This window comes from Zonotrichia albicollis, chromosome 1, assembly GCF_047830755.1.
Source record: "Zonotrichia albicollis isolate bZonAlb1 chromosome 1, bZonAlb1.hap1, whole genome shotgun sequence".
Taxonomy (NCBI): Eukaryota; Metazoa; Chordata; class Aves; order Passeriformes; family Passerellidae; genus Zonotrichia; species Zonotrichia albicollis.
In genome coordinates this window covers 109,125,289-109,150,834 of record NC_133819.1, presented here as the reverse complement: position 1 = coordinate 109,150,834, position 25,546 = coordinate 109,125,289, and the positions used below count along the sequence as shown (strand labels likewise).

The window sequence follows — 25,546 nt, the reverse complement described above, 5'->3', positions numbered from 1 at the left end:
ACAAGAGTTCCTGGTGAGGATGCTGGAAGGTGAGGATGCTGGTTGTTCCCTAGATCCTGGCATAGCCCAGCCTCCTCTCCTGATGGATGTAGCAAATGCAGATTAGGAACCAGGACCATGTCACCAGATTTGCATCCCATCATACCTCAGGTTTTGTCCTTGAAGGCCACATGAAGGATGCTGGAATCTACATTTTTCCATCTGAAAAGGAAAAAAAAAACTATTTTCTTTACAGAAGTCTCTGCTGGGGATCTACCCTTCCAAAGCTGTTTTAATATGTGAAAGTGTATTGCAGAGTGATCCTGGGAGGGGAGTCAGGAGGGGACTGGGACTTTGCAGTTCCTGGGATTTTGCTGCTGCTGCTGTTGTTGCTGCTGCAGAGCAGCAGAGCACTGAGGCAGTGCTTTCTGTTAACACTTCCAGTCCATTCCCAAAGCCATTCAGGTCCCAGGTAGCACTCCCAGTGGCTGAGCACTCTCCTCAGCATTATGGTTTTGTCTGAAGGCTCCATCCTCTGATACTATCTTGCTCTTCTCTAAACAATTAATAAAATGGAGACAAAAAGCCTAGAGGTTTAAAATATGTAATTATATAAGTAATTTAGAACTAGGAAAATGCTGCAGAAACCAATTACAATTATACATTTCAGTAATGACTGACTTGGCCAAATACATGTTTTGTGTGTGAATTCCGTGATAAATTTGAAGATGACATGCTTGAGTATAGGGGAAAATTAATTCTAAATGCTGAGTACTTCCATATTAGACATAAAATGTGGCTCATACACCACGTGAACAGGAGCCTGTGTTATATGGGCTGTCGCTGCTTTTGAGCAGCAGGGCAGGCAGTAACAAGTCTTTGAGGAAGAAAGCTCGAATAGTTCAAGGGATGGCTTTGAAAAAAAAGTGTTCTCTACCTGCTCATGATGCAAAATATATTTAATTTGTTATATGTTACAGATTTCATGCAACTTGAATTGATTCATGCACTTATTACAGAATTGTAAATGGCCAGCTGGGGTTAATGGAGTTTTATTTGTTTTCTGGTCTCCTCCCAGCTGGTGAGAAGCTATAGATGAGATTTGTATTCTGTTCACAACTTATATATATACCTGCTCCAGGCACAGACATTGTTCCAAACTCAATTTGGGCTGCCTGTGCCATTTTCAAAGGGAGGATATTTGGCTGTTGATGCAACACAGTGTATGGTTGCCTGGAGCCCTGCCCCTCTGCAGTTCCCTGAGGCCCTGCTGCAAGCCCTGCTGCCTCCCCCTCTTTGGGAATCACTTCTGTCTTTTGCCTCTTGAATCCCTTCTGGACATCCCCTTCTGCTGGCCACTGGATGGGGCATCTCTCAGCCTGGGGTGCTTCGTGCAGCCAGGAGGGCTGATCACCTCTGAGTATTTGGTGGCTTTTTTTTATTGCTGGTAGTGGGGGTTCGTTGTTTATTCACTGCTTTTAAAACAAAACAAAAACAGTGTGCCATGACTATTTGCTGTCAAAAAGTACTTCCACGCTGCACATACAGCCATGTGAACAGGCACACAAAATCAGACCTGCCAGTCACTCCTGCTCGTTTCATTGGGAAACCACCAGTGACTCAGGAGTGTTTTGCAAATGCCCCAGTGCAGTAACAAAACATTTATTTGGTGTCACTCTGAGGGTTTTGTTTGGCTTTTTCAGCCCTTCCTATTGCTCTAACTAGAGCTGGTTTGGGAGGCCCACATGCAGAAATGTTATGTGTACTCAGTGGTTGATGTTGCAAGACCTGTTGCCAAGAGGAGGCTCTCTAAGTGGCTGTGTGGTTCTGGTGGTCAGTGGGTGGTGTCTAAAAGCTGAGACATTTTTCTGTATTATTTGAGTGTTCTGCTTGATACCTGCCACAAGCACTTAACTTTTACATTAAAGCATTACCTCACATTGAAATGTTATCAACTCTGCAGCCCTGTCTTTATGGTACCACAATGTGCTGCCCCTCACCTTAGCTGTGCCTGCCTTAATGTTGGTTGCAGTAAATGGTATCCAAAAAGTGACCTGAGTTTAAAAACAAGTGAAAACTAAGCAAAGAACCAAACCAAACTATTCCCCAGGTACAGTTTCCAAACTAAATCCAAGCTAAATCAAGTTCCCTATGCAATCCAAACTAAATCAAGTTCCCTAAGTGCTCTATAAAACAGAATGAGTCAGTCCAGGGCGTTGGAGCATCTAGAGGGGATGAGCTGTGCTGAGGGAACTGTCAAAAGAGGTGTCCAAAATAATTGAGAGATTGTCATCTTATGAGATACAGACTGGGGCAGTGAGGTGGGTGGGAGAGGCTGCTGGCCTGGCTTCTTCCCTTCTACCTCCCCAGCTGTGCTGCTTGGAACTTAATGAGGCTATCCTGGAAAATATGTGGCTTACACAGTGGTTTGAAACCAGCCCTTTTCTAATGAAACAAAGCCACAGACCTGCTTCAGTGAAGTGTGCATGGGAGGGTTTTGTAGTGCTGGGCTATTTGAGCAGCTCTTGAGCTGAGCTTGGTCTGACTGTGCTCCTTGTCTCTTGTTTCCTCTCCAGAATTGGCCGGCTTTTCGATGGCACAGAGCCCATTGTCCTCGACAGTCTCAAGCAGCATTATTTCATCGACAGAGATGGACAGATGTTCAGATATATCTTGAATTTCTTAAGGACATCAAAACTCCTCATTCCTGATGATTTCAAGGTGAGATTTCAAGGGACTTGGGTGTTTTGCATGCACCTTGGTAAAGCAAGTATCTGGTGTGTAGACAAAAGAGAGGCCTGGATAGGGAAGGTGGACTTGCAGGGTATGGTGTTTGATTTCAGGTACATGGCAAAAGTAAGAATGGGGTTGCTAAAGTGGTGTCTTCCTTTCCTAGAGTGGCATCAATATTAAACTTTCCCCTCCTGGCTATAGTGGTAATAAAGCAACCTTGCCAGATTTGACCCAGGGAAATTAAATGTTGTACCATACTCTTGGAAACAGAAGCGACAATCTGCAACTAACTGCTCATGAGCTTTACTGATTATTTGTCCTTTCATCCAATTTTATGCTTCCCCAACGATTGCAGCAGCTCCAGTTTCCACTCCCACACTGAAATTCAGACAATGGTGTGTGAATCACAATATTGACAAAATAAACTGCACACGTGGTAATATTTGGGCATTGTCATAGACTGTTTTCTTCCTCAGACTCTTGAATGCGTACTGCAAGTTTAATTTTGGAGTTTTAGTCAGGAATTAATTGTTCTCTGTTTATTATTTAAACTTGAATAAAGTGCTTGCTTTTTTTTTTAGGGTTTTTTTTTTTTTTAGTAACAAATTGAATTAGTGGTATTTCAATGTCAGACAAAGCTTACAGAGGCAGAGCCTCAGAATCCATGCGATGTTGATCTGCTAGTAGGTATGAGGGTATATATATGGGATCTTCAGTCAGAACAGATCCTTACCTTGACTTCATGACCACGTGGTTCACTGCAGGAAATGCAGCAGTTGGGATTGGACAGGAGAGGTGATGGGTGATGAGGCAGGGATGGAGCAGTTCACACTGCTATTCAGTCCTTTTCCCCTCGTAGCTGAGACAGTTTTTCAGGCATTTGGGCATAACAGGTGTGAGGCTGAGTTCAAGAGCTGTATTTCAGCAAGCTTTGAATTATCTGCTGTAGACACATCCTTGCTACTCCCCTAGTGACAAGAGCAGATTTCCCTGAATAATGTGGAGTTTGGAGAAAGCAGATAAGCATCACTTCCTTCTTTTGAAGCCTTAGCATGGCTTTGTGCTGCTCTCGGCACTTCTTCTACAGGTAATCAGAAATACAGAAAAAGGAAAAGTCACCATGCAATATTAAGAAATTACATATGTAGAGCTTTTTAAACACATAAATATACTGTAGCTGTGTTGAAATTAAAAATGTAATTCCTGGCAAGTTCACCCAACTGTGATGTTCAAAGGTATGTCCTCCCTAGTTATGCTTTAAGGTGTACAAAAAAAACCAGTGATTAAAATGAACAGTGTTTCTTGTTTCTTAGAAATATATGTGTTACATTACTTTTTTTGTTACACAATAAATGTAAGCAGTATTTAGTATTTTTACCATGAATTAGGTGTCCTCATCAAGTATTTGGTTTATAGTTCAAATTCAGGACCATACTGACTGTTACCAGGCTTCTCTTGTCATTTTGTTTCTCTCTCATCCCTAATTCTCATGTATCTCTTTTCTCTGTATAAATATTTTCCAAATGGTTTTATGCTCTTACACCTAGAAAAATAAGATTTTTTTAAAAACATTTTTTAAATTTAAAAAATGGCAGTAGGCAGACTCCACATCATCAGTTCTAAATTACTTCTGCAGTGGCTATGCCTAGAAATGCATTCCCTCTGCTCTGGCATTTGAGATGATGTAGTAAACAATACTAGTGGCAAAATAGGGAAGTATTAAAAAATACTTAATTTTTAAAATGCACTAATATGTGCAAACATTATGCAAATATCTGAATCATTTTACACTAACAAACATTGCAGGCTTCCTCATTTACATTCTTATACCTGTTATAATGCCTGCTAGTATGGCTGTAAGACACAATGGATCCTAGTGATGAATTTTCTGAATCCTGATTGAATTCTGTTCCATCTGTTCAATGAGATCATTATTATATGACATCACTGTGGGGATGAAATATGGGGAAAAGTGGAATTTTTTTTTTTTTTTTTTTTTTGCAGAAGGGAGTTGAGCAAGCATAGCCTTACTTTTGCATGTGCTGCTATACTCATTGTGTTCCAAGTAGCTGATTGTTGGAATCCGGGAAATTTCTCTGGCTGCCCTGGAGGACTTGAAACCCTGACAGGGGGCTTGGAAACCTTGGCACAGAGTCAAAAACACCTGTGCCTTTGATTTTAGCCCTTGGAAAAAACAATTACCAACTTTGTATGAAGATGTGCAAGCCACAAGAGTTTGAATAGAGTGTTAGTGAATTTATCACAGGGTGAAAATGTAGAATTTTGAGTTTTAGAATGGGGGTTCAGGTGCCAAGATGGAGGGATTTGGGCATGCCTTGTCCTTCTTCCTTCTTCTTAGCCTCCATCTTCTGGGTGATGTTGGTACTTTTAGATTGGCTTAGAGTAGAAACACACTGTCTAACATAGGTGATAGGTATTGGGAAATTATTGTAAATAACGGACATGTAGTTTTTAGTATGAAAGAGAACACCACCTTTGAAAGCAGTCAGTGTGCCTCAACCCAACCTGCCAGACAGACCTCAGCAGGTCAGAGAAAGAGTGTTATAGATAAGAAATAATAAACAACCTTGAGAACAAGAACAGAAGAATCCTGACTCCTTCTTCAGCTGCTGGGCTGGGCAAAGAGACTAACATATCTCGGGGTCATTGTGACCACAGAGACCCCTGAGAGCTGATGGTTATTTTTTGTTTGCACTGTTACTTTATTACACCTTCCTACACAGTCATGAGGGGCTCTGTCCAAAGGGCTCCAAACCTAGAGCAGCCTCGGCCTGAATATCCATCTACCTTAAGCACCACATTAGCAATGCCTCTCTTAATGTGTGTGTCTTTCAGGACTACAGCTTGTTATATGAAGAAGCAAAGTATTTCCAGCTTCAGCCCATGCTAGGAGAGATGGAACGGTGGAAACAGGACCGGGAGAGCGGCCGCTTCTCAAAGTCCTGCGAGTGCCTGGTGGTGCGAGTGGCCCCAGATCTCGGCGAGAGGATTACGCTGAGCGGAGATAAGTCATTGATAGAGGAGGTGTTCCCGGAGATCGGGGATGTGATGTGTAACTCTGTCAACGCTGGCTGGAACCACGACTCCACACATGTCATCCGCTTCCCGCTGAACGGATACTGCCACCTCAACTCAGTTCAGGTAGGATGTCACACCTGCAGTTTTGGAAAGGGAGCTGCTGGCCAGGTGCCAGTGGGCTGACCCTGCTCCATGTCACTGGAGCGTTTTGGTGAGCAGAATCAGCTGGAGGCTTTTTAAGCAAGTTACTTAACTTCTGTGTGTCGAGTTGTCTTTCTCCATTTAATTAATGTATCACCATTTAATCCACTTAATTCATGTATCTCCATTTAATTCATGTATCAATTCAAATCTCTTTGCAAACAAACTACAGTAGTGTTAGAATTTTCCATGGTCATAGGGAAAACCCTTCACTTTCACTTCCAGTATTTTTTCCTGATTTTTTATAGCATAGTGGAGTCCTGTTGCAATTGATAGGACAAGGGATAATGATTTAAACTAAAATAGAGTAGATTTTTACTAGATAAAAGGAGGAAAATTTTTCAGTGAGGGTGGTGAAACGCTGGAACAGGTTGCCCAGAGAGGTGGTGGATGCCCCATCCATGGAAATATTCAAGGGTCAGGCTGGACAGGGCTCTGAGCAGCCTGATTTAGTTAAAGACGTCCTTGCCCACTGCAGAGGGGTTGAACTTGATGATTTTTAAAGGTTCCTTTAAACTCAAAGTATTCTATGATGCAATGTAGCAATGTCTAAAATCAGTAGATGTTATGAAATCAATAAGGGATAAGAGAAAATCTGGGAGACAAATGCAGGTAATTCCTGGAATAATTATAATCAACTGCAGTGTTAGTGTTATGTTTTTATCCTTTGTTGGTTAAAAGCAACCAGCCTCAGACACCTGCCTGCCCCTAGTCAGCACATCCTGCATAGCCAGCACTTCCCATGTGAAATCATCAATGGCAAAATCAATGCTGTTTGACTTAAACACACCTCCTAAGCGCTGCAGGCTCATGGGTGAATTCTTTTACAGAACAGGCTTGCAAGCTGAGCTTGGCATCTTTTCATCTGCCAGGTCCCAGTGTCCAGGTAGAGAATCACAGTCATTAAGGCTGGAAAAGATCTCCAAGACCAACAAGTTCAGCCTTTGATCAATCACCAGCACGTCAACTAAACCACAGCACTAAGTGCCACATCCAGTAATTTCTTGAATATTTCCAGGGATGGTGACTCCACCACTGCCCTGGGTAGTCCATTCCAATGCTGAACCACCCTCATAGTGAAGAAATTCTTTCTGATGTCCAATCCAACCTGAATGCCCCCTGGTGCATCTTGAGGCCATTTCCTCTTGACCTGTTGCTGGTTTCCTGGTAGAAGAGCCTGACACCTGCCTTGCTACAGCCTCTTTTCAGGTAGTTTTAGAAGGTCACCCCTGCGCCTCTTGTTCTCCAGATGAAGCACTGGGGCACAGTGAAGGCTGGCCAGGCACTACACCTGTGCTAGCACTTAACACAAGGCTCCAGAGAGACCTATCTAGACCTATCTAACCCATGTTAAGCTTGGACAGTTGTCTCTTACTGGCCTTGACTGTCATGCTGAAACATCAAAATTGTTTGTCATAGAGATTAATGCAAATTTAGGACAGCCTTAGACATCAGATTACAGCCGAAATGAAGTTTCAAGGATGGCTGCTTAGCTATATCATATGACAGTTATCAAGGCAGTTATATCCTTCAACACTTTGTCACTTATTCTGATGCTTACATTTTTGTTGCACAAATAAGAATTAGAAAGCATATTTACTGATGTGAAAAACCTGAGTTAGAGTGGCAAAATATGTACAGACTTGTGTAATGATCCCACATTGGTAATGGGAGGATATAAGTATCTCCCAGTACTAATAAAAATGGGAGACAGGAAAGGACTACCAATAGACCTGAAGGATGAGGTACAGACCAAATGGATTGTCCAGGGCTGAGCTAGTTTCCAGAGTTACTTCCACCATATTTTTTCTCAGGATCCAAGTTCTCCTGTTCTTTTTTCCAGTGGCTTGCACTGACACATTTGGGCAGGGGCAGGGGATTTTGGCATATATTGTTAAAAGCTAAAGATCACATGTGTTTTGATCACTGTTTCCAGGTCTCTTTTCCTATCCCTTTCTTTTTTATATAACTGCTGTGCAGTTAACCATGCTCAAGTACTTTAGAAAGACATTTGCCAACCTGAAGCATTTTATGTAAAGATGTGGCATGTCTTCTTTGAAGCATTTTTAAACCTCAGCTTGCTTCTTCCCCTGCCCTAGTCCTTTGCAGTCTTCTGCCATTCTGCTTGCCAGTGTTGTCCCAGCATGCATGCAAGCCAATTTCACAACTGCTGAAACAGCTGGGGAAGCCATGGTAGGCACCAGATTCCAGCACAGCCCTTGTGAGATCTGAATAGAGGGTCCCACATCCTCTGGGGTCTGGGAGCATCAGCCCCTTCCTTGGGTTTCGCAGGCTGACCCTGTTAAATCTCAGGAAATCACCTTCACAGGCGAGGCAAAGGAAGCCTAGAACAGGTGAAGATGATGATAGAAGTAACAAAGAGTTGGTTTTTAAGTCTCTAGTAAATATCATGGTAGGTTTTCTGAAATTACGACCGTTGTTATCTACACTGTCGCCATTTCATTGTGGTGTTTGCTCAGCATCTGCTGTGCAATCATGTATTTGCCCTTTTGTGTTGTAAATTCTATAAAGCAGAGAATGTGTTTTTCTAGTCCTCTTTCTGTGGCCAGAAGAAAACTGGATTTGTTAACAGTACTAAAAAAATAAAATAAATTTTTCTTCATTTTTTTTTTCACTGCTCAGTGGCCATAGTCAGCAGAAATCAATCCAGTACAGTTAAGCTGTGTAACCACTTTTTTTCCCCCCTAGCTGAATCCATTTGAAAACAGCAGTTATTATCATTGCACTGCAAGTAGTCTGTTAATTTACTTATCCATTGGTGTTTGTTTCATCTTTTTTGCAGGTACTTGAGAGGTTACAGCAAAGAGGGTTTGAGATTGTTGGCTCATGTGGAGGTGGAGTGGACTCTTCCCAATTCAGTGAATACGTACTGAGACGAGAACTCAGAAGGACATCTCGTGCACCCTCTGTCATTCGAATAAAGCAAGAGCCTCTGGACTAAAATGGACATGTTTCTTTATGCAAAAAAAAAAAAAAAAAAAAAGGAAAACAAAGAGGAAAAAGGAAAAACAAAAAGGGAGACATTTCATGTGCAGTTTGGACTCCAAACAAGTCCTGGAACTAAAATTGAATAAAAGACACATTTATATCAAATATAGAGACCACACCTGAATTCATATGGGAACACTTGGAATAGTAGTGATAATAATAATAACCTCAAGGTATAAAAGAAAACACACACACACATTAAAAAAAATATGTATGTATATGTATGTCTGTACATATATATATGTATGTATATGTCAAAGGGTAGGAAATGCAATGACAAAATGTGGTAGATGAGGTTGGTGCTGTGATGGCCATTAAGTGTCCCAGGCCCTTCCCGGGCCCACTTAACGGTGTACAAGCCATTGCCAGGGGGGGATTCATGGACTGTTCTTCACCCATTTTCATTGCCAAACAGCCATCCACTTTTTAATGTGTACACACCCTGACTCAACTTTATTTGCATATGGAGGTTTATGTCTGTCTTTTTTAGAGGTGGATGGGCAGGTGTTCAGGAGACGACCATCCATTGCATTGGAAAGCTGAAATTTTAAATGTAGTTTGTACAGAAGTCGCACACTTTTTTGTCAGCCCTCACAGATGTGAAAGGTTAACTTTTCTTTTGAATGAGTTTTTTTGTTGTTTTGTTTTGTGTTTTTCAAAGGGGGCCAGAATAATTAATATTTGGTAGAGATGCTCTGGTTTGAATCTGCTGCTTTCCTACAATTTTTTCAAATTTTATAATGTATTAAATACAATAAACTCCTGTTTAAAATAACAAGGGTCTGGTTTAAGCCAACAGAAGCAGAGAGGGGGATTGCACTGCACTCCAGTGCAATGCAATGTAGAGGGGCAAGGCAGTGGGCAGGCAGAGCTGCCTGCACAGGGTGGAGTGAGTTTAAGGCAGCAGAGGCTGTTGAGGGATCTTGTGGTGTGGTGCACATGGCTGCTGTTCCTTGAGCACTCTCCCAGTTGGAAGAGAAACTGTTGGTCAGATGTGAAAAATAACACCAGCTCAGCCCAGGGAAACCCATGAAAACATGACACCTTGTTCTGTAACCTTCAGTGTAACAGCGAATCCTTGCATCGTTCCCTCTTGATTAAGGAGTTGGCAGCTTTGACTCTCCACGCCCTTGCCCTGCTGAGTGTTAGTCAGCCTGTTTGGTTTTCAGGTTGCTCATTTCCCTCATTTCAAGCCGTTGTTCTGTCAGAGAGTGACATGGCCAGCCCCTTGTGTTACCATCGACTGGGTCCCTTGGTAGCAGGCAGTAATTCCACGTTCTGCATTGGAAGCCCTGCCAGCTGCTCTCTTGCAGAGTCTCACTGGGGCCACCTCTGCAGGCGCGGGCTCCAGGCCTGTGAGGTTTTGCAGAGGCACCACATCCCAATGCCACTGCACAGACTGCTCACGGGTTGATGCACCAGCAACCACCACCTTTCCTCCAAAGTCTCCTTTTTTGCACTGTTACAGAATATGTGTGTTCATCCTGGTGTGGAAATTTCTATCAACGCAATGGTGCTGGCATTCCATTCATTTTGGTGACACTTTGCTATTTATTTAAGAAAAGAAAAAGAGAAACTGTTAGATACATGTAACAAGGTTTCCAATATAGTCTAACAAAAAAAAAGTTACATTTTTTCTGGTTTTTATTAAAATATGTCTGAGGACATCTTCAAATAACTGGCATCACATATCAATGGTTTGGAATTACTGAAGTGTGAAAATGGGTGAGGGAGGGGCCTCTAAAAATTAAGGTTCATTAGTGTGTTATTAGATCTTCAATGTGATGCTGATCTGTCTATTCACAGTACTGAAACAGCTGCCTCATTGAAAATGCTTGTTTTCAATTAGCAGCAAGAAGTCCTCTTACAAAATAAACAAATGCTTGCTCTTACTGCCCACAATTTGGTTGTTAGTCTGCATAGAAGTTGGAAAGCTAAAACCCAGGGAAATAAATATTTTTAACAGATCTTCAAACTGTTGGGAGTGACGAAATTTGTGTTGTCCAAAAAGATGCCAGTCCCCATGGGTTTGAGAGTCCACAGGTCCCAGTGCAAGGTGATGTGATTCTTCAGAGACTGCTGTGCAGGCTGGAGCTGGGAGGAATGCAGCTTCTTTCCCTGCTCCTTGGGAAGCAAGGCTGCAAGCCTGCTGCATCAGCAGCCCCAAAGGTGTTCCCCCAGTGCTGGCAGGGCCCACACTGCCTGCAGCTTCTGCACGGGAGCTTTGCCTCTGATGCTCTCCAACATGTGACTCCCAGAGCCAGCAAGTTGTGCTCTGCTGGTGGTTTTGCTTGCTCAGCGTGTACCTGTCCAAGTCAATGACTTTAAAGATATCACTGTGCTCCTTCCAAATCCTCAGCTGGCTGGGCACCCTCTCACCAAGCCCGCTTTTGTTGTTGATGGAGTCAAAAATCACTCTGAGACCCTGAATGTAAATGCCTCTGCAGTTACAATGTGGTCATGGAGTAAGAGGTCATGAATATTCAAAGTAATGGCTGATGAAAAATGTATGCAGGAATAAGCTGGCTGTAGATTTTTAGAGAGCAAAAGAGATTAGTCCTGTTTGCAATTAAGGTTTATAACCATGTGTTTTTAAAATGTTCTTTAGAAAAACTGATCAACAAACAAATGAGCAATTTCTCCAGGAATGTGGGGGGAGTGGGGGGAACCAAGAAGGACCAGATTACTGTCAGCTTGTCTTTGGAGGTTAGCAATTTTGACATCTAAATTGATCTAATTTTTTATTAGAAAGTGTTGACTCCATTTTATGCCATTGATGTTTTTAATAACAAGAGGCAGAACTGCAGTGAGTGGTAGCTGCCAAGGTGGTACTTCAGCAAGTTGGTTAAGCAGCTGCCAGGAGAACTCCTGCAGACGTGCAGAGATTGCAGATGGCACCAACTCCCCTTCCCACAGTGAGACACAGGCAGAGGAATTTGGTCCTCACCTTTTCTTTGGGTAATGAGAATGTTGGATTTCTACAACAGCCATTGATCCAGGGTTTAGTTCTTCCCCTGAATGTACCAAACACTGCATAATGTAAGTATGGATCCTGGCATGCTTGGGTGAACCTTAATACTAAGTGTCCCATTGGAGACTGAACCAATTTACTCTGTGCTGGAGAAAGTGAAGTCCTGCTTTGTCACGGGGTTAATATCTCTTTCCAGAAGCAGCACAGGTAAATAGGTGCTGCTAATTTATTCTGTCTTCAGGTAGGTACTAGCCAGGCACTCTGGCCCAATGAAGGATTCTCCTCTCTGTTGCCGTATGTCTAGAGAAGGAAGCTGATCATCTCAGTGCTTGACTGGCACAAGCAAGTCGAGTTGACACATTGTTTTATGATGCCCACTAAAATGCATAACGAAAACCAATGGGGAAAACTTAGTAAACTCCAAAAACATGAAAGTTGAGCCACCCATTCAATTATTTTCCTTTATGCTGAACAGGCACTGAATTCAATTTGAAGTCAAACATTTTGTTCATAAGCATAATTTTTTGCAGCAAGCTTTAAAAATTGATTTCTATACTAATTACAGGGTTTTTACTGACATCCAAATGACTTGTCAAGTGAATTTTTCTTTAATGTTTCCATTGCATGAGTTGGGGGTGGGGTGGGAAGAGTTGGATTTTGGGAGGTGAGAAAAGCATTTTTATTGACCAATGGTCAGTTCAGTTTTTCAGTTTTCCATCTGTCATTTCTTCACTGCAGAATTCTATATTATGAATTATTTCTTTGGACAACTGGTATTTTTATGTCGGCATTCAAGCTGCCTGAGGTTTATTTACAGTGGAAGTGAAACCATGATATCCTTAGGGTCTGGAGACCAATTGCTTTTTTCTCAGATTTCAGTTTGAATGGTTTATTATTTCTTGAGGGTCTGGAGGGATCACCACCACCAAAAATCAATATGTTGCACCAGGTCCCAGTGTTGGCTTTGGCTGCTGCCCCATTGATCTGTTTTTTTGAAGACCCCAAAACTGACTTAGCAAAGGGGTCCTCTATTTGAGGCTGAATTTGCTAAAATCATAACCCTAACTCCTCTTAAAAAGAAAAAATGCAGGCACATGGTACACAAGTTCATCCTCTTGTAAGCTGAGCTAGCTCAGCTATCTGGTAACCAGGATGTTAACACTGATGCTGTGGGCAAACCCTAGTGCTAACCTGCTGAAGCATCTTCTGTTTGCACAAGTAAGGGCTCCAGAAATGGAAATGTCATCTGACAAATGGAGAAAAGCCCACTTTTCCTTGAAGCTGTTTTGGGAGGTTTTTTTGTTTGTTTGGGGTTTTTTGTTTGGTTGGTTTTAGGGGGGGTTGGTTGGTTGTTTTTTGGGGGTTTTGTTTTGTTTGTTTGTTCATTTGTTTGGGGGTTTTTCATATTTTTTGACTAGGGACCTAATAGGAGTCCTGTGCCCCTAAAATAATAGGGTGTAATATTTCTCAGGTGATGTTGGAGATTATGGGTCAGATCCCATCTTCTGGCCTCCATACTCATGGTGAACTTGCCTCACACCCCAGTCAGAAGCCCAAGGGGTGCAGTGTGGCCATGGACTGTCAGTGCCATTGCATCCACAGCAATAGAATGTCATCTCTGTTGCTTCTAAAAATACAATATTTTTTCCACTGCAGGTCAGTGGAAGTATGGGTTGATGAGACTCCTCTCTCAGCCTCATTGAAGCCCCATATACATGAGTTCTCTCTGGAGAGGCTGTTGCTAGTATGAGCAGGCTGGATTTGTGCTTCCTGGGGAGCATGGAGTGCTGGTGCCATGGACCAGCCCATTGATCCCTGTCCTGTGGTCCCAAGCATAGCTCTGGCTTGCTGGTCTGAGGAGAGATGGAGAGAGGGACATTTGTCTCAGTGCTCTGGAGTTTGGACTGATAAATGATCTCATCTACAACCCTAAATGGTCTCGTGGCTTCTGTTATGTAGCTTGTCAGTGCTGTTATTCATTTTCCTGAGGAAAATGTGAAGCATGGGATGGCTGGCATTGCCTCCTTACCATTAGGATGCAGTCTAAAAGACAGGGTGACATTGACTTAAAGCAAAAACTGCATATGGTGAAGTCCCCTAAATTCATGTACTGCATTCTTTCTGACTTCAGGTCAAACCAGAGGGCTCAGTGAGGCTCAGCAGTGGATGTTTGATACTTCATTTGATTAACTGCCAAGAAATTGCAAAAACAAAAGGCAAAACAAGCAGAGCACGGATGCTTGTTCTGAAGATCTGGAGCCATAATTTCACTAATCCCTGCTGCTTCTGAATAAATATTTTAGTTCTGGGTGGCTTACATTAAAACCAAAAGCAGCTGTGCATTTCTTTCCCTCGCTTTCTCCAGCTCAGGAGGCTTGTTTTTCTTCTGCTGCAGGCTGTGCCTGGGCAGCTCAAGAGTAATAACTTTGCCCCTAATGCAATTCTTGGTCTCTTCAAAGCATTGTACAGAGCTCCAATTAAGCATTTCTCTACTTCTAAGTGAAGAAGGCAACAATAAACTCACCTTGCAGCTGGGGAGGCTGAAGAAGCTTGATTGTCACTCACTTGGGTCTCAAACTGCACATCTGGAGTCCCACTTAGCTGTTCTTTTCCATAAGCCCTCTTGCAGTACAGAAAGAGTTGGAAATCAAGGAGAACTGTGACATATTTATTTTTTTAAGCTGAGAGTTTGAAGCTATTCAAGCACATAGAAGGCATTGCTGGGATGTCTGAATGAGCTTAAAATGTTAGCATTACAACCATGTTATGCTTGACACATCTTTTGATTTCTTTTTCTAATTCCTTCCAAAGTGAGAGAAAAATAAATTAAATGAAATAAAATTTCCTTTACCTTACATGTTTTAAGTGAAGTCAACTGATGGTTTACTTCATTTCCTTTCTCTGCCTGAGCTCTTCAACAGGGACTATCATTTTCTGTTTATGTTTATGTTCCTTAACACAGAACTCAGGCATTGAAATGGGAGAAGGAACCAGTGCAGTTTGTGAAAGAGCTTTGTTTGTTCATGCAGTGGTCACAACAAAATCCTGCTGCATGCCAGGATGGCAGGAATGTTTTCCAGGTGTGGTTGTTGAGATGGGGCAAGGCACGGCTGGCTCCCAGCTTCAAATGCTCCACAATAAAAATTACAACAGTGGGAAACTAGGGCTCAAACCCTCATGGATTATCTTCCTCCTTAAGCATCCGCTCATCTTTCTCACAGTTGAAGCCTTTAGATGAGTAAAATCTGTGCTATCATCTCTGCTGTAACCAGTGCAGCTATTCCAGAAGAAAGCTGCTTGGATCAGGGACAGCTGTTCTGCAGAAAAATTCTCTTCTGATGCATTATTGATAGATGTAAGTTAAAGCCATAAAGCTCACAGCTTTATCGGGCAATATCTACTAAATCCTGGAAGCATGTAAGATAACCTAAATGTAATCTACTGCATACCAGCTTCTTCAGTGATGGATAGCACCACAAAAGCAGGACTAATGAAAAATTAATGAAAACAGTTACTTCCATAAGAAAAATGATCTGTTTTCTCCCACCTTTGTATTGATTTTAACTGGCCCTGTAATTGGAAGTGTATAATTTTTTCCTCAGGTAAAGAGGATTGAGGGTGAGGGAGAGCAAGTGTATAATTCTATTCATGTTTGTGACATACTTTCAGGCTACAATAACAAAGCATTTTCCTTAGGATGTTGAAGCTGCCTGTGAATGCCGACTTCAAGCATATTTTCTCAGCTCAGGCAAACTGCCATGCTGGTTTGCCTGAAACCAGATATTACATGAGCAGAGTACTTGGCATACTTTGAAGGCTAGCAAGGAAGTACAAAGAAACAATGTTTAAGGAAGACCAAATACAGTGCATGTAACTTGGTGGGTTTAACATGTTTCATGCATTTAAGTTCATTCCTGATAGATGTGCTCCTTGGTGAAAGGGAAAAATCATCCATTGCTCTTTGGAGAGGGAAGGAATGTCAGGCTCTGAGGAAGGATCTTCTCTGTGAGACCAAACCAAATGTACCATGATGTTCATGTGACAGCTTGGCAGAGAATTCACGCCCAAAGTGAGTCTCAGCCTCTTCTCACTAACATACTTAAACACAACTGTCTTTTGCTCTAAATTTAATGGAGCATTTCTGTCTTTTTCACTATCTCACAGCAGAATTCAGTCAGATCTGCAGCTGCTGTAAACTCTATTTTAAATTATTTCTAAGTCTTTACCTGCTTAATGTTAATATATCCACTGAGCCTGAAGGGCAATGCTGAGATAATAAATCAATCAGAACAGCATATAGTTTGTTTTTCTAGGGTAAAAAAGTGCACACTTTTAAAGTGTTTAGGAAATGCTGATTTCCTGTTCCCTGTTGTATATGCTATGGGTCTTTTTCTAACCTCTTCCATCAAAGACATGATATGGGCTCGTAGTGTTTTGAGGACCAGGATGTTCTATACATTTGTAGTAAATGTTACTCTTAATCTTTGGGGATTTTTTTAGCTGATATGCCTTCATTTAAAAAGTACTCTTTTTTTTCAACTTGAGAGATTTAGCCATGTCTTTGGTTTTTTGCTTTTATTCCTTGCTTTTCCTATTGGCCTGATAACAGCTGCAATACAGGATGAGCCAACCCTTTCAATGCATGTCTTTAAAAATTAGGGCATTTACTTGTCTTCAGTGTTTGGCTTTATTTTTGTCTCAGCAGCCTGCTCTGGTCCAGCCTCAGCTGGTGCTCCACACAGCAGATGTGGTGACTGCTTGGCGCCAGTGACCACAGAGCCTTTGTGATGGTGTCCTGCCCATCTCAAGGGGCTTTGCTGCATGAGTGAGAGCTGCAGGAGCAGCACCAGTGATGGGAAACCACCCAAAAATGTTAGAGCTGTAACCGTGCAGCAGCCCAGGGCAGTGCCTGTACTCACTGCTGGGGCTGGGAGAGGTGCTGCTGCCTGCAGGGGTTCTGGGTGCCCAGCTCCCTGTTCCACCATCAGGCAAATCCTCTGGGTCCCCAGAGATCAAAAGGCATCTGGACACAGTCCTGGGCAACGGGCTCAAGGTGGCCCTGCTTGTGCCAGGTGAACAAGATGATCTCTAGAGACCATTTCCAACTTCAACCATTCTATGTTTTCTGTTGTTTCCAAGAAGAGTGGACTGACTGTGATGTGGAAGTTTCCTCGAGTGTGAGATGTGGCCCTCTTTACTTGGTGCCATTGTTATATTATCTGGAGATTCAATTTTGTCTCTCTTTCTTTTCAATTAAGAGACATCTTTTACATTTTTTTCAGTAGGGAGTAGAGTGGGGGTTCTGTCTTAATGGAACTTGAAAGCCGTTGGGTGCAAGTGCTGGGCTTAATGCAATAAACTCTATTTAAAGTATTACTCACAGAAATTCTGTGAACAGTGAAGCTGTATCTCATAATTACATGTCACTGTTGCTGAAGAGCAAAAAAAGAACTTCAAGAAAGGCAGATGCAGAGCTCCTTCACATCTTTGTGGGGTCCTGATTTGGGGAGGCATTTCAGGTGCCCTTAGCTTTTTGGTACAATAGAAGTTCAGTCTTCATTTCATGAGACACCTACAGTAATGAAATTGTGTTTGTATTTCCATACCTCACCAAGTGAAGACACAGAGGGGCAAGAATACACCAGAGAAAGCTTCCCCCAAGTTCTCTCTTCCTGATTTTTTGTTTGTTTTACTTATTGTAGGGCTAAATATTGATTTTTCAGCTCTGAAAAACTGAAGACATAGCGTCTTCTTCTGCCATGTTCTCAATATGCTCAAAATGAAAAAAACACTCCATGACCACATTTTTCCCCTACAAAACTGTGAGCAATTAGCACAGCAGGTTCTCAGCTCAATATGTATAATTTATTGTAAAATGTATATAATTAGTTTGGCAGACAGCAAAAGCACCAACACAAGCATAAACCCTTTTATGAATCCATATGTAATACTGGATGGTGATGGATTATTACTACAGCAAGATGTCATGTTAAATAAGTGATGCAGATGTACAGTAGCAAATAGTTTGCCATTTTCATTAAAAAAGGAAACAAACTGAAAAAAATTCTTCATTATTTATTGAAGTTGGGGGTTTTTTATACACTCACTGCTGGAGCATCTGGGTGTATTAAACAGCTGAATTCAATATCACATTAAGCTAAATTGCCCACAATGGGCAGCTGCCTCATTTCACTCTTCTTAAAAGTCCAAAATGTGTTTTCTGAACCTGAGGCATTTGTCTCCTTGCCGAAGTGGTGTGCTGGTTAGTATTCCACCAAAGGGAGAAGCAGTGGGGGACATGTCCTTCTGCTGCTAAGACCCTGGCCAAAACATTCTCAGTGCAGGAGAGAGGACAGGGATAGTAGGAGAGGTCAAACAGTGCTCCCAGTTTTGTCTGTGTGGATCTGGTTTAAAACCTGGCAGACAGGGAGCATCGTGTGCTGTCACTGTGGGGCTGAATCTGAGGGAAGAGCCACCCTCCTGGACAAACTCAGAAGTCTCCTCAGTCTTCTGGCTCCCAAATATCTGTGTGCCATGTAGGGGGGCAGAGCAGCACAGGCTGCAGTCCTTTGGCTTCCTGCTCAGGTCTTGGGTAGCCCTGCAGTGCTGGACTGTGGGCTGGGAGCAGCAGAGGGGGGCAAAGACGGATGTGGGGGGAGGTTTCTGTGTCTGGGTTGGGGGATGTTCTGGAGGAGCCACCTGGGTTTGCCCTGCTCACTGCTTGGACCACGTCCCTGACCTTGGCTTCTCAGTCCTGCTAGAAACCCTGAAGCTCCTCAGGGAAAAGCAGGAACTCCAGCAGCATCTGTCCAGGCTTGATCTCTGGGGCATGTCCAGTAAAGTGGGTCAGACAAGAGACCCCCCCTCCATTCCTTTCCTGCTCCATTTTCCCCTATGTCTTTTTCCACAGAGACTACAAAGAGCTCAGACATTTTCCAGCCTCTCTGGAGGTGTCCACACTCCTCCAGGTGTTTCTTCCTGTCACCTGTGAGGCTCAGAGCCAGATGTCAAAGCCCCCTTACCAGTGCCTGTACCCAGAACTAGCTGTGTTTCACACCAACCTTCCTACACTTGTATCCTCCTTCTACATCTTCTTCGGCCTCTCTCTCATCTGCAAGTGGATTTTCCAATTAATTTCCCACCTTTTATATCTTCCTCCTCCCTTAGCCCATTTTTCATCATCTCCTTCCAGTTGTCTGTTTTCTTTCTTCTATAATCCTGTACATTTGGATAATTTTCTTTTGGACTGTTTAACATAACCACTGGATTTGTGTTTTAGCCTTGTTTAGCAGGTTGGAGGCTCTTTTTTCTATCTTATGTTCTGCATTTTCTTATCCCCCTTAATATGTCACCATTAACAGACTGGGATCCAGCTCCACTTCAGTGGGAAGTTTCACCAGTGATTTCCATAGGAGAAGAGGGAGAGCATTCAAAATGTGAGAGGCTAAACCCAAGTGTCTGGGTTTGTCTACTGCTAGATTTCCCAAGCTTCTCCATGCTTCCAGCATCTCTTAGCTCCAAAAGGACCTATAAGTAGAAAGAACAATGTTTCTGAAAATCTGGCCACATTTCCTTAAGTTACAGAGATGGAGGCAGCATCCTACCTGGAACCTTATCCCCAGCATGTCCCTGCTAGGCATGGTGCCCAGTCCTTCAGCTACATTTATACATATCAGTAGTATATTTAAAGGGAAGGAAGGAGAAAACCGTCTTTTGCCTTCCAAGTTCTTTCCAGGGGAAGCTTGTAGAGGTTCATATGTTCCAAACAAACCAGAAATCTCCATCCAATCCCCCAGATTGCCCAGTCACACATTACCTGGCTGTCGTGCTGCCCCACAGTTGTGTTCTGAGCACATGTATCCTGCAGACATGCTGTGGCCATCCCTAAATGACAACTGCTTTGGGTGAAGTCATTCATCCACACAGAAAATCCAACAAAACCACCAGTAATGTACATTCAGTGATATCCTAGAAAATATAGTTTTGCTGGCAGGATTTACTCTGTGACCCTGCTCTCTTCAAGTGAGCAGAGCAGTCAGAGATGTGAGGGATGCCCGCAGGAAGCCTGCCCAACCTCTGCATAGCCTGGGATGGCTGTGCTGCCAAAGCACTGCTAATACAGCCCTAGGAATGGGCAGCCCTGGTTGTTTTCAGCATTCGTGTGTAGAAAGATTCCCACATTGTGCTCTGATCACATTCAGGTGGGTTTTATTCTGCAGCTGCAAAACACCTCGGAAAAAGAATCCAAACACACCTCAGGAGTGAAAGAAAAATGGAAGGGCAGCTGGTTTTGAGTGAGGCTCCTCTATCAAATGTTGTCAGTTCCAACCCCTCCTGTTCAGGAACAGCCCCAGTAGAAAAAGCCTCCCTTTCCAGCTTATCCTTTCTGCAGCTGTCACTGCACTGCTCTTTGTTCGCAAAGTTACCAGCACCCTGTCTCTCTATGAGATCTAGAGGCTCCCACTGTTTATTTCAATGTAAATATTTTTTTTGTTGAGAAACAAAAGGGGCTGGAAAAAGGGAGGTTATGGGAATATTCAGGATGAGATAAGGAATCTGAGGCAGAAAAGAACACACCAATTACCTCAGCTCACATGCTCATCTGCCAGATGAAACCAGTTTTACCGGCTGTTGCCCAAAGGCAAAACACCACAGGGCTTCTGATGTCATGTTGGCCTTTGGTTATGAGCCCGGGTAAATGGGTACCTGGCAGAGAGAGAAAAAGGGCTGTGCTGCTTAATGCCAGCTTCATCTATTTATGTTCCTCTAGCATCAATTAAAAATATCTCTGTCTCATTCTGCCTGCCTGCCTGCCTGCTACTGTGGTATTTGTTTTCTTTCCATAGCACTGCAGATTGCCTTGCCTTACAGTTTACAACAGTGAGAGCTGGCACTTGCCTCTGGCAGGGCAGAGGATGAGAAACCATTTCACTTTTGCTCCACTCTGTCTTCGTGTGGAGCCACAAAGGTGTTTGATGGGCTGGTTGTTGTGAAGGGGTGATGTACAAGGCCAGGGCTGTTGTTAATTTGCAGTGCTTCAATAGCATTAGCTTTTTCCTTAGGATTTAAATTGAATTGGTGGCAATGCTGGGACAATATAGTGCTGTAGATCTGAAGTGTGTTCTGTGTACTCATCTGTCTTTTTTTCTTTATTATATTACCCTTCTTTTTCTTCCTCTTTTTTTTTTTTTTTGCCTTTTTTATATTACCAAGACCCAGTGAAGCAATAATTCTGCGTGTTTTGGTTATAAATATCCCAAAGCAAAGTTAAGGGTTTTTTCATATAACTATCAAAGCAAGTGTCTGCTTCAGACCAAATTGAAAGGGACATTTTACACATAAAAGTTCATCAGTGGATGGTAAAAACCTTCTGTCCTAATACAATTGCAAATATTCTGCTGGGGCACAGACCAACACCTTTGGTGAAACTGGTGGTATCTGACCACACACAACAGTTCCCTGTGCTAGTTGTTGTCCCTGGAACTTAACCAGGGCCTGAGCATTCAAAAAATCCCAGGAAAATCAAGTCTTTTGCCCATAGCAATATACAACGTGCTTCCAGTCTCCAGTTTCTCCTTGCATTCCTAGCTGTCTCTTTGAGAGCAAATAATGCTGCAAAGTAATTTAAAAACAGAGGAGGTAAAAATCAGTAACTTCAGCAATAGCAGCACAGACAGTTTCCTCCATCACAATCTCCCATCTAGATTTTCCAAGCAGACTTGCAATTTCAGTGGTTGCCTTGGCATGTGCCCAGTGTGATACACCTGAAAGCAGCCAGGCTGTCTGAGAGCAAATGCACAATGATTTTGAAAAATCAGGGTTCTTCAAGAGTTCTCAAGTTGATCGTCAAATACTACTAAATATTTCTCATTTTTCTTCTTCCTCAGAGTTGCACACCCTCAGAATGGCAAATGCTTCATGATCTGAAGCCAACACAATAGCAATGGTATCAGTGGCTTTCAACAACATCTATTTGAAGGGATGTTTTAAAGCAGTCTGCAGTGCTGGAAGGCGGCTTTTTCTGTACTGCTTCGAGCTAGGATGTGCTGATCTGAGCACTCGGCAGCATAACTTATTTATTAGGACTTCATACAATTTTTTTCCCCATTGACACAAGATTAAAATTAAACATTCCTAACAGCACAAGATGAAAGTATAGCTTATCTCATTCAGGTACATCCGTATTACACGTGTGTAAGTGACTGCTCTCCACTAGCTTCATCCTGCTTTCGTGTATAGGCAAAACTCTCCCAAGATGACTCGCCTGAGTCGGATGTTCAGCTGAACCCTGGCTGTGCCCAGAGGCGGCAGTGATTGGAACAGACCAGAGCAAACCCTCATAGCCTTTGATTCTCCAAAGACTCCATCAATAGCTGCCATTGATAGTAAGGGGGGCTGTGATGAAAGCTGAGATCCTCGGGAATGCATCAATTCCTCAGCCCCATCATTCCACCTGCCAAGCACAGTGCTGCACCCACATGCAGTGAAGCTCAATAAGTCACCTCTTCACGAGCTGCTGGAGAGGAGATGCATTCCCAAGCCATGCAGCTGCCTGGCTGCCAAGTGCTGGAGGCACAAGACAGCCACCCCTGTGGTCACTTGAGCTGACTCCACTTCACTTGAATACTTAGCCCATACCAGTTACTAAGTCTGAGGCTAAGGGAAAGGGTGGTACCTTGCCATGGTCTCATCCCTGGATGCTGCCTCTCCCTGAGACAGTCCAGGCAGACAGAAAATGTCTGGCTTAGTGTCCTGCTGCTAGTGCACAGCAACATCTCACAGGGTGGTACTGTGGGTGCTAAAATCCTAAGAGCAACCCTTGAGACCCCCAGGACCCAGGAGAAGGAAAGGAAAAGCATCCCCCACCAAAGATCCATTGTCATGGAGGCAGCACAAGGTGCTGTGGGTGCTGGGAAAAGATCAGATGCCTGCAAAAACCCGGCTGGCAGGGAAGGCATCAGATGCAGAATAAAAGGTCTCTCTGCATTCAGCCACTGCTATGGACACCTGATTGACCCAGCCCTGAAAACCCCTGCTGGGCCCAACCCTGCTCCTGCAAGAAGATTGCATTCTGCCTCTCAGTCAATAAAGTTTCTCCTGCTCCATCAAGCACTTTTATCCCAGTGTCTGGGTTGACAGGCATGAGTTTGGGGTTCCAACATGACAGATGGGGAAGAAGGACTCCAGAAGATACCACCAGCTTTTCAGGGAAGGGGTGTGACTGCACATCTTCTTCCCTTGGGGTCTTTGCTGCCCTTGCACCTGGGAGAAGAGTGGTGGGAAGCAGTCACCCACGCTGGCCATAGGACATTCTCTTCACCACACCCACCAGTCCTTTGCTGGTGGATGTGGTAAAGACAAGTCCAAGTCAGGCAGCTGATTTGTTAGTTTGTGGCATACTAGGAGCAGGCACGGTGCAGACTTTCTTGAGTGGACTATGTAAAGGCCTTGTCAGGGATAGAAAGGGTTTTTTCAGGAGAAGTGATACCTGTGAGGGTCCCTAAGCTTTGCAAAGACAGGAAGTGAGCATAGTGCTCTGAAAGGAGTGGGATGGACTGTGGTGGACTACTATGCCAGAGCAGATGTGGGCTTCCAGCGAAAACAACCCCTAGTGTTATGTAAAAGCCGAACATTTCCCTGGGAAAGATCATGAAGGAGAGATGAAATACACCTGAAATATCATTGCTGGAAATATCACTGAATGCAGAACTTGTTGCCTTTTACACCACCTGCTTTGAAACACATCTTCATCCTGCAAGGTCTGCTCTGTCCTTCAGACTCCCTCCTTTTGTGATAAGCAAGACGTGTATTACTTTGGCCATTGCTCCCTCTGCATACATTATGTGGTGACATGTGACGTGGTGATGACACTGAAACCACCTGTTGATTGCCCAAGGTTTGAAAAGGTGGCTTGGAATGGAAACTATTGTCACAAAAACCAACAAACCTGTGGATTGGTTTGTTGGTTGCTTGGTTGCTTGGTGATTACAGACTATGCAGGGATGAGTGAGCAGAGCCTGGGCAGTTTTACTGCAAACACTGTGGTCCAAAGTTATGCTGTAGATGTTGGGGTGTCCTCATTCATGGAGATTAAAGCCCTCAGTAGGAGAAGCCACCATGTTACTAATGCTTGCAGAAGCATAATGTATATGAAAGTACTTCCAGTGCTTCCATCTCCCCAGAAGTAAACAGAAATTAAAATGTACTCTAAGTTTGCACACACAGAATCATTAACTTTGTATAGTTAGGGACTAGAGAGAGGGAGGGAAGGGGGATTTTTGGTAGGATTTTTTTTTTTTTGCCCTGGGCAAAATTTTCAACATTAACTAATTAATGTTTATAAAGCACTTTGCATATATAGTGCCTTTCATCAGGGGATCTCCAAGTATTAGATTATATTATCTTGAAGGCCCCAGGCCTGTGCATACTAGCCCTATAAAGTATTAGCCTTATAAACTTTAGTAATTCACTTTGGGTTTTTTCCTGTGGTTTTTTTTTTTTTTTTGGTTGTTTTTTTTTGGTGGTTTGTTTTTTGGGGTTTTTTTGTTTGTTTTGTTTTTTTTTTCAGTTGGGTTTTTAATCTTCCCTCTTCTGAAAAAGTGCCGAGTATTTTGGCTGTGTATGTAAAAAGGTGGTAAAAAGTGTGGTGTTAGCCAGACTGACCATATGAAAACTTAGGGCTCCATAATGAACTTCTCAAATCCTATAATTGGCAGGGTTGAGGAGTAGCAACTGTGCCAAACTAATATTCAAGTATAAACCCCACTCATCAAGTAGGGTTGAGGGGGAAGCATCATCACTGGTGAGGGAAGCAGCTCTGACATTTGTTCTGGTAATGACAGTGGGGATAGGAAGAAAAGGGGAAGAAAGGAATACCTCTGAAATCCAGGAGCATCACGAGAAAAACCCCTTGCTCCAGCTTGGGTGCAAGCTGGTGGCTCTTCTGTATTGCATTAAGTTTCTGTTACTGGTGGCTGGAGGCTGGGAAAGCAAGGATGGGCATGAAACGGCCCATCTGGAGTGTGCTCATTGCTGCCATCCTCCTGGGCAGAGGCAGGAGGTAGGGTACCCCAAAGCCACGCCAACAGCAGTGAATCTCCCATGTTCTAAATCTGAAAAGCCTGCTTGGGTGTGGGCTCAGTAGATGACTCAAACAATTACTTAACAATAGCTGCTTGCATGAGCTGGCAGGGATGAAGCCAGGTTCACAATGGAAAAAATGTGTGGGCATCTTGGCTTTAGTGAAACACGCGGGGAGCAGACTTGCTGCTGCATGCAGGAGCTACCAACAGAGAAAGCAAGGCCTTGGGGAGCAGAAACTTGACAGGGACAAGGCAAAGGATGTCTTTGCCCTTACTTGCACATCTTACAGGTGGAATTCCCCCAGCTGAATTTAGCTGGATAAGGGCTGCTACTCTGAGGGAAAGGCTGAGCAGCAAATCCAGTCTTTTGAAGAGTCAGCAGTATTCAGAACTCCAGAATGGAGCCATCACTTGTGAGGCCATCTTGTCCACACTGAAATGCTCTTTCATGAGTGAAAGTTCACTGCAAGGATGGGAAATTCCTCTCCGTTCAAAGAGAAGAATTCAGCAGTGATGGCACATGTAGCTACAA

The 25,546-nt window shown here is 43.2% G+C and overlaps 1 protein-coding gene across 9 annotated transcripts in view; it reads left to right on the top strand.

Moving 5' to 3' along the window:
* KCTD1 (potassium channel tetramerization domain containing 1) overlaps positions 1-8,966 on the top strand; it is a 100,049-nt gene extending 91,083 nt beyond the window's left edge. For all 9 annotated transcript variants that reach the window (XM_074549964.1, XM_074549949.1, XM_074549934.1 and 6 more), the window contains exons 3-5: positions 2,556-2,700; positions 5,569-5,874; positions 8,756-8,966. In XM_074549964.1, the coding sequence (XP_074406065.1) occupies positions 2,556-2,700; positions 5,569-5,874; positions 8,756-8,914 (610 nt within the window). In that variant the 3' untranslated portion in view covers positions 8,915-8,966. The remainder of the gene's footprint in view (positions 1-2,555; positions 2,701-5,568; positions 5,875-8,755) is intronic.
* Positions 8,967-25,546: the final 16,580 nt, after the last annotated feature.